Here is a 9,442-nt window from a genome sequence, read left to right as displayed (position 1 = left end):
GCCTCACTCCAGGTGCCCAACTTGCTCCTTAGCAAGATCCAGGAGCACCACTGACCTGCATTGCACTGGGGCTTCAACTAGTCCTCTTTGAAGGTGACAGCTGTGGGAGAAGGAGAAGGGATTTGTCTCCATCAGTTGGACAGGGATGCCAAACACTGTTTGGCTTCCATGTTGGGAACATCCAACCTTCTCTTTCTTCATCCTGCTGGAAGAGCTGTCACAGATGTCTCAGAAACGTGAGAGACTCCTCCCAGGCCTTCCCTTTGCCCTGATACAGCAGGTAGACTACTTTTAATAAGGAAACAATTTTCACTTGAAACTCTAAGGAGGGGGAAAGTAACCAGACTTAGGTGTGGTCTAAATGCCGAAATTCGGGTGCTGTAACAGAGGTGGGCTTTCTGATTGCCTGGGTGTTCTTGTTTTCAGGCAGCTCAATTAGAGCAGTGCCGCACACACAGACTGGGGCACCAGCTTAGAGCTTCTCGCAGCTTTGTGTAGAAGAAGCTGAAGAGCAGCAAACCATTGGTTGTGCAGACGAACCTTTTTGTTGCCTCCATGTAATTCTCTGCATGCTCTTCCTTTGGATGAACAACCTATGTCAGTGACTATTAAGTGAATCTTCATCAAACCAGGTTATCAGCGAAAGGGAGAGCCCCAAGGGCAACTCAGCCAAAGACCCCCACTGGGGTACAGATCTGCCCCTCTTCTCCTTGCCTTCTCAACCCTTCAAACCAGAGACCGAAAATCGCCGCTGTGCCCAGATCAATGCCAGCCTGGAGCAGCTGAGAAGGCTTCTTCAGCAGAAGCCCAAGCAGCTGGTGAAGAACCACCTCCCGGGACCAGAGGAGTCAAGCGAGGTTTACCACCCCCCTTTGGGAAAAAACCTCCTGCTCTCTGAAGTCAGAGGTCAACGTACCATGTCAACCTCAGGACCAGCGAGGGGGAGACCCTCACAGTACACTTCCCATACTTACTTTTCTGTTTGGGATCTCCAAAACTCTCTCCTGGGCTCCCATCTCTGCTTCCCAGCCCGAACACAAGGTCCTCCTCTAACTGAACCTCTTTCCCACTTCCCTAGGCTACCAGAGCCTTGTCACGCCTGGAGAAGGCTGAGATCTTGGACACATCTGTACAGCAAGGCTCAAGCAGCTGGGTAAATCACACCCCACCACACCACAGAGCACAAGAGCACACATGGGTCCCAGATCCATAAACAGGGCAGCACCTACCAGCACGCAGAGGATGAATCCAGATAAAAGCATCTCTGAGAAAAAGGCATCAAGCGTCACCCTAGCTTGTAGGGAGCCACTGTTACAACAGCTCACACCACTAACATCCCCGTTACCACATTTCTATCTGTTCTCTGTCAAGATTAGGAATTCCATGACCAAGCCAGAATGGATCCTCACACCTTAAAGGTCCAAGTTAACCCCCAATACCACCAGTGCCCATCTCCCTATTCTCTATCTCAGACACTGCCTCAAAGAGCAGCCAAGACTTTGCCACCACGGTCTCGATGCTGTAAGCACCTTTCTGACCTCAGTGGGTTCTTCACTGAATCAAAGCACCAGGTCCCACATCTCGTGCCAGCTCAAGACTACCATTGAGAAGAGAGCTGTTGCTGCTCCAGTTCCTTCTCTCAAAGTCTGGCAAACCCAAGATGACTTCTCCACCACTAAACCTCTCCCAAGCCCTGCTTTTTTCTGTGTAGCTCTTCCTTTGGCCTTGCTCTCTTCAGGGCCTGCCTTGACTATGACAACATCAGAAACCCAGTCCACTCCCAACAGGTCACTGCTTACCGCCCTCCAAAACTTACTTCACTGTCTCGACCGAGGTCCCTCCCTTCACTCTCATGGATGCTGGAGACTCTCCGACTGCACCTGGATGTGGAGCCATCACCTGAAGACCGGCACTTGGGGTTTGCTATGGGACAGAACAGCACGGGGAAGCAGGGACAGAGCCTGCTGCCAGCTAAGGCTCTGCCATGTACTTCTTTGAAGGGTGGAGCACGTGCAAACTCTGCCCTAAAATTTCAGGGGCCAGATTCTGCCTCTTGTTTTCTGGGGAAGACAACCAGTCCTCAGCAAGGCGTCTGTCCCTCTTTTAGTGCCCAGATGTACAACATGGGGGTACATGGCAAGATCCTAGCACACCACTTCAAGAGTAAGTCATGCATCAATTTTCTGCCTTCTGTTCCAAATGAGTTGATGAAAAGGTTTACATAGGACTGCGTGCTGGAGCAGGAAACTGGCCCAAGAACCCAGGAGATCTTCCCTAGTCCTGTATTCCTAACGCCTCTCAAGTTTCACCCAATACTGAAGAAGTTAAGCAAGGGTCATTCGTAACAGTATCAGCCTCTGTTGCAGAGAAATAATGAGAAAATAATGGAAACGTTCCCTGGCTGTGCAGGAACCCCAGAGGCCAAATTCAGGGCTGCACAGATGACCAGGCAGCAAGACAGACCGACCAATCTCCCTTGAGCGCACAGCAAAACTACAGCAATTAAAGGGTATTTTTGCAAACAGTGTGTTCTTGGGTCTTCTTTCACAATTTCCATGTTGAGCATTATCTCACTTTGTAACTGTATGGGAAGGCTATAAGGCTATTTTCTATAAGAAAATCAGGCCTTAGAATTAAACACCAAGTTTCTCCTCCGCAATTTTCCAAGAATATCAAAGAGGTTACTTAATTTCACAGCAGGTAAACTTAGGTTAGCTGAAGGTAAAGACTGATCCAACAATTCTTTACAGTTCGTTTCTTTATTCAGTAAACATCTAGTTACAAGTTTCACAAATTAAAAAAGTGGGGGAGCTGATTGAAGAGGGGTCAGGGGAGGGGGGGGCCACAGGCTGATCCAACTTTTATTCTGCTCCTCCCTTCTCCAACGCACACGTCCTTCTGCTTCTCCATAGCTGCACCAAGGAGCAGGAGGGGAATCAAAGCCTCTGTCCCGGCGAGGGGACCGACACGGGGTTCTAGCAGAATTCCCTCATATTTCTTTCACAGGGGACTAAACACAAACTTCAGAACCAGCCCAACCCAGCACAGAAAGAGCAGAAAGGATGGAAGAGGCAAGGTGGCAGCTCCTCATGCCCACCGCTACTGGCAGAAAGAACAGAACCAAGGGAGAGCAGAAAAGGAATGGGCAATTAATGCGTTCCTTGCACATCAGTGAGATTTCCCATGCCCCACTGCAGCACCCAAATGGGGCAAAAAAGAGCAATGCAGAAGATTAGTTGCTTTGTTTCAATTCTTAAGTGGAAGGGAGGTTAATACTAAATTTGAGGAAGGTCCAAGTGGTGCTTTGAAAGGGCTTCAGAGTTTCACTGTCTGTACCTGGGAGGAAGGGAAACAGAGAACATAAAAAGAGTAAGTGGTGACTAGAAAGCAGCACAGAAGACAGATAAAGACATGATGTCTAGACATTAAAAAAAAAGGGAAAAAGTCCCTTTTCAAGCACTAGATCACATCCTAGTGAGCCCTATTCAAAACACAGGAGAGCAGACACCGGCACTTACTTCTATTTCAAACTGGACTGACAGCAAATGGTCTTAAAGTTCTATACGATGACAGTACACACACTCTACAGATTGCAATCCTACATCATTTCATACCATTTCAACCATCAGTTAAGGCTGACACCACACTTTTTTGTTGATGACAAAGCTAACTTAAACAGCTTCCACCTTCCCAATCAGAACGCTATTTTCTCAAAATTCACATCTTCCCCTGGTCTCTAGATTAAGTGGGAAAACCCATTTCCAACCAACACTTCAAAATAATGTAAGATTGGGGCAATGAAAAAAAAATAATCATATGGCTAAGAGGCAACCGCCCAGTGGAAGGTGAGGAGAAAAGCTCGTTAAGACTTACAAGAGCGTGTAGGTAGATTTGGGGGTGGCCACGCTGCACCCCCCACAAGGTCTGCTCTGTGTTCACCAGTCATACCGACGGGACTGTCTGGAGGGAGAATCCTCAGGGCCCTGGATCGCAAGACGAGTCCCTTCAGCCCGACGGCCACTGCTGCCTTCATGACGTCGGTAATCCAGCCCCCGCTGCGGCCGAAAACGGGATGTCTCTCGCCTCCACTCATCATCAAATGCAGCTGCATCACCTATATAAAGAAAGAACAAGCTCAGATGGGGAAGAGGTGGGGAAGTGGCACCCGGGAGGAGGACATGGGCAGTACGCACTTTCATCCATGTTGATGTAGTCCTGCCTCTCCTCCTGGTCACCCGTGCGATGGTTCCGGGATCGCTGCATGATGTGGGCCCGCTCCCTGATGTGGTGTCCAATCGACATTTGTTCCAAGCCACTGTCCGAGTCCCTTACGGTTCGTCTAGTCTCACGGATCTGAGGGCAGATTCCCGTGTAGGATCAACATTTCAATTAATTCTCCCAGCCCCATAAGGCACTCTGATTCCTGCCTGCAGTATTTCAGTCACATAGCACTGCCACCACTCCCAGGATGTCAGACGCAACATAAGGAAGAGGGAAAAACAGATTCCCCCCTGCCAGCACTTCCCATCCCCTCCCAGTGGCCCTCAGCGTGGTTCAGTGAGTCACAATACAGTTCCTCAAACTGCAACTGACTACAAAGCAGAAGTGCTGTGGGTGGCCAGCACTGAGCCACCAAATGAAGTCTATCCACCCACAGCAAAACCAGCAGCCTCATGCTGGGAAGATGCACTACAACCCCCTCCTTACCCCGCCAGGTGCTGAACGCATCTCTGAGGTCTCCTGATAGACTTTAGGCCCATCACCCAGGTTGGAATAGGAGATGACAGTTGAGGAGGTAAATGTCTGGCAGTTAGCACCACTTGTCATATGCTCCTGCAAGAAGAAATGGGGAATGGTATAAAGAAGGAACATGAGGGAAGAAGACATGGCAGTTAATTCTCTCTCTATACAACAAAGTAGGAAGAAATTACAATAGGAAGAATAGAATCCCCATGGGTCCATCTTTCTGGAGAATACATCTTCCTGTTAAATTAATTCTTGTTTCTTGCTAAACAAGTCTACCCCCACACTTCCTTCCTCACCCATCTCTCCTCCCTGCCTCAGGAACAAGCTCTCTATCACTGAACCCTAGTCACGAAGCAAGGCTTACAGACTCTGCCACCTTGGCAGCTTGAGCACAGCCCATACCAAAGCAGCACAGTAAGATGGGACACTTTAGAGGGGATGGAAGGAGCACTCTCAGTACTCCCCTCAATACAGACTGGCTTATGAAGGGTTCTTACCATGTTTCCAATCATGTCGTTCATCATCCCGAACATATCTATAAAGCCACCTGCCTGATGAAAAGGAAAAAAGAACACAAGAATAGTCAGTTTGGAAAGATACAGGGGTAAAGAACAACAAACTATCTGCAAAGGACAAAGAACTGCTGCATAAGAAGAAAAAACTTGTTCTTTTCCCTTTCTTTCAGTAGTGCAGAAAAAACCCCAGAATTTGGGGTTGCTGTTCTCTCAGGTTGCATTGCCCAAGTGTCCCGACTCTCCAGATCTCTGGATACAGCAAAGGTTGTTCTTTTAGTTTGGGTCTGACTCCTAATGCACTGGGGTTTGAGAGTTCAGGCACTCGGCAAAGCTGAAAGAAGAAATCTGTGGTATGCACTTACAGTGATCTTAACCACGAGGCAGTCATCCTCAATGGTGTTTCCACCTCATCACTGTCAGCTCTTAATTTAAACCACAAGGAAGTTGCCATAGATTGTATTCTTTCTAACATAATAACAAGTTTTCTTATTTTCCCTACAAACAGCTGACTTTTTAATCTTGTAAACCTAAAGGCTGCAGTAACATACTGGGCCAGCAGGTCTCACAGGTTAATTGTGCAATATGTAAACAAAATTACTATGTCAGTTTGAACTTGCTGATTTTTTTTGTTTCCTCAAGTAGCCTCTTGTTCTCATTTTCAGCAGAGCAGTACTCACACGCAACGTTATTATCCTTTGAAGTCTATCTGTTTGTATTCTTATTAATCCTCCTCTGAGCTACAACAATTCTGGGACGCTTAGTCTCTTTCACTGAGGCAATCCTGCAGAGCAAGGCAACTAAAGTTGCTGGATCTGGAATAAGCTATTTCCACTGTATTATTTTAGTAGACGACAGAGATCAGCACGTTGTTCTCACATACACAGTCATTCTCATTCCAGTCCTGTTCACCTGAAGTATTCTGTTGGCTTTTCCATCTGCCACCATCGGCAAAAGAGGTTCAATAATCACCTCTGCCCACTGATGGCTAAGTCTTTTCCTTGCGTTGTCACAGTTCCTCCATTACCTCCAAACAGACCTGCAGCTTCTTTTCAGACATATGAGGTTATTAAGAACCTATCTGCTCTTCCTGGATATTAACTGTCCCAATTCCTATGAAATATTGTGCTGTAACAGCTTTAGGGCTCTTCTCTGGTCAAGGTGCAAATACAAACCTCCCCATATAAACTGCATTGGAATCTCTCCTCTAAACCAGCTCACAGACCAGATTAAAACATTAGAGGGGAAACAAAGGAAAGGCCTGAAGTCATATGGCAACGCAATGAGAGAGGTCCAAGAGGAAACAGCTGTCTCCAGTTTCACTTCAATACCCTCTCCTATATTCTGATTACTACAAATCTAGAGCTCATTCTGGTCTCTTCACACCTTCCCACCCTCCCTACCCCTTAGAATAGACGGTCTTGCTCACAGACGGCTACATTTTAGCACTGGTTGCACACAGTGCTGATGGATCTCAGTATGAAGCCGCTATTTGGAAAGCCTCTAATTTGACCCAGAAAAACAGAGAACTTACCATGCCGAGCATCCCAAAGGGTGAAACAGCTCCTGCCTGCCAGGACGACAGAAAAACAGAACAGAGAATGACCTTGCAACAGCCAAACACTAGATCCTTCTCAGAACACCCTTGTTCTTCTCAAAAACAGAACTGAGAACACTCAGGCCCAACAAACAATTCAAGAAAGTCACCCCCAGACTCATGGCAGTTCAAACCATACCACCCCTAACAAACCAGACAGAACGTGATGCTCCTAAATTTCTCACAGTTATATTGATTTACAGCCTTGAGAAATAACACGCATTTCTCCCCTTCCTCCCATCCAACTTAGAATGCAGTTGTGTTCAACATATTAATGTGTGCAGAATAAAGAAAAGGACAAGAATGGCACTGTTTTACAAATTAACTCTGTGCCCACCACTCATGCGAAGGGAATACCCAACCCAGTGATGGTGGAACAGAGAAGCTAACAAGAGAGTGTAAGAAATCCTACCCTGTACTCAGCGCATCTTTTACCTGCATCCTACGGCCAGCCTGGCGAGCCCCAGGTGTGGTCCCATCAGTGATGCCAAGGAGTGGGCCAAACCCGAAACTTCCAGAAAGCATGCGGTTCATGTGCTGCCGGTGGATGGCAAAAGGGTCCCTTTTGGATAGGTTGAGAGAACAACATTGAGGAAGGGATGACAGAAGACAAAGCCCCGCATGGTTCATTCGTTCTGACTTTGAATTTCTCTTATGTAACCGTACATTCCTTTCCAAGCTAAAAATCCAGAATCCCAAGAACCCAGTGTTGCTTACAGTGACCCTTGGGGCTGGAAGGGACGTCTGGATCCCATCTTGTTTCTTGTAACAGAAGGTATTACACCACAGAATCCCTCTCAGATACTAACTGATCTCCGTTCAGAAGTAGTTCAGCGTTCTGCTCCTGCTAATGCTTTAGGGCCAAGCATGGCCAAGGCCATTCCAGAACCTCACTGCTCTAACAGATGAAAGCCACCTCTCAGATATGCAGTCCAGGTACGACCATACTCATTTCCTCTTGTGCCATCAAAACCCTTTAAGTTAACAGCTTTGTGAAACAATCAAACCCTTCTAGAAGAGCAGTTCTTCATTTTGCAGGGAGGTGCACAAAGACCCTCCTGGCTGCAAAGAGAGGACTACACTTAATGGGACCAGAGAGCACGTGATCCTAGATATTGTCCTCTCACCTCTCCACATATACACACAGAAACACACTCAAATGCAAGACTGAAACCTCCAGAATGGACTCTATGGCCTGACACCATGTGACATCCCTCCGCCCCAAATAACCTTCACCTGCTATTTTCCTACAATGTTATGTGTACACCTGTTAAGAGGTTGAGACCACATACAGCTTTTGCAGTTTTGAGAGGAAAAGGGAACAATAACTGGCATCCCTAACTCGTTTTCCTTCCTTTCCCTCTTTGCGGCCTCCACTTTGAGGGCTGTATGCATTCACACATGGTGGAAGAGCAAGGAGAGAAAAAAAAGGACAAATGGTCACAGAATATAGTGGCCACAGTAAAAAAAGTCTGGGAAATACCATAGCACTTCTCTGCACATCCTACAGTCTACACTTATCCCTCTTGAGTGTGAATAACCTCAACAGCATAGAATATTCCTGAGGTCACAAAGGCACCTACTGCAAACCAATACTTTTCTGTCTCTACTGGAAACGCTTCCCATAATAAAAGCTAGACTCACACCTGCCACATCAATGAGAACAGAGTCATTCTGTGACTAACTGGTCAGGTCATCAAGGTCTCCTCTCCTGCTAATTTGTTTACAGCTGATAAAACTCTTGCTTGTTACCAACTTTATAAGCCAAAAATGGACTGTATTCCTCCACATAAATTTCACCAAATCTAGTACTACCATGCTTAACATAATCAAATTCTTACTGTATTATAGTCTATTCCTTATCCACTTTGGCAAGGACTGCCAACTTAGTTTCACTGCCAAAATTTATCTAGCATCCAATTTCTGGACTGTGGACAGAAACAAAAACATTCAGTAAAAGGAATCCCAGGAAGAGTTCTCAGGACCTTTGTTAGACTTTAAGACTCGTATTTCAAAACTACTTGTTGTCTTCTCTTTACTTAGTTCCTTACAACTTGACAACTGCTTTAGCAGTCTTCTCCAGCTCCGTTAATGACTTCCTGTGCAGAACAGCAACAAACGCTGGATGGAACAGCAGATTTTGTCTATCTGGACCAAAATCCTCCTTTACATAAGGAAAAAAAAAAAAATAATCCTTACGCAAAGATTAGGTATTCCAGCCTTCTCTTCCTCAGACAGTCGCAATGCCTTTTGGCCTACTTTATTTAATTATGCTTTCCTCCAGGACCATGTTCTATTACAGAAACCAGACCAACGCGAACCAGGTCATTCCCTGTGCTGCCCCTTAAGAGAATGTTTGTATTTTCCTCCAGACAGCTGCTGCGCTGCGGCATTTCCCGCAGCCCAGAAGGCCCTCTGCCCGCCTATTCGGACGCCAGGGTTGGGCACACCTGCCCCTCCCGCCCAACCCCAGTCCCCCCCGGGGATGACCCGTGCCGCCCTCCCCGGAGGACGTCCAGCTCCACTCACATGGCAAACATGGGGTCCTCCGGCTCGCCATCCCTCATCAACCGGAACATGCTTCCCT

The 9,442-nt window shown here is 46.9% G+C and overlaps 1 protein-coding gene across 1 annotated transcript; it reads right to left on the bottom strand.

The window, feature by feature from the left end:
* Window positions 1-2,740: 2,740 nt before the first annotated feature.
* On the bottom strand, window positions 2,741-9,436 carry MLF2 (myeloid leukemia factor 2). The gene is made up of 8 exons (XM_009892481.1): window positions 9,385-9,436; window positions 7,291-7,417; window positions 6,793-6,828; window positions 5,244-5,297; window positions 4,708-4,833; window positions 4,194-4,353; window positions 3,874-4,114; window positions 2,741-3,336 (listed from the first exon to the last, which is right to left on the bottom strand). Exons 1-7 carry the CDS (start codon window positions 9,432-9,434, stop codon window positions 3,936-3,938), a joined length of 732 nt encoding a protein of 243 aa, XP_009890783.1. The 5' UTR covers window positions 9,435-9,436; the 3' UTR covers window positions 2,741-3,336; window positions 3,874-3,935.
* Window positions 9,437-9,442: the final 6 nt, after the last annotated feature.

Source organism: Charadrius vociferus, unplaced genomic scaffold, assembly GCF_000708025.1.
Source record: "Charadrius vociferus isolate BGI_N301 unplaced genomic scaffold, ASM70802v2 scaffold301, whole genome shotgun sequence".
NCBI classification, from domain to species: Eukaryota; Metazoa; Chordata; class Aves; order Charadriiformes; family Charadriidae; genus Charadrius; species Charadrius vociferus.
This window is presented reverse-complemented; position numbering and strand designations above follow the sequence as displayed.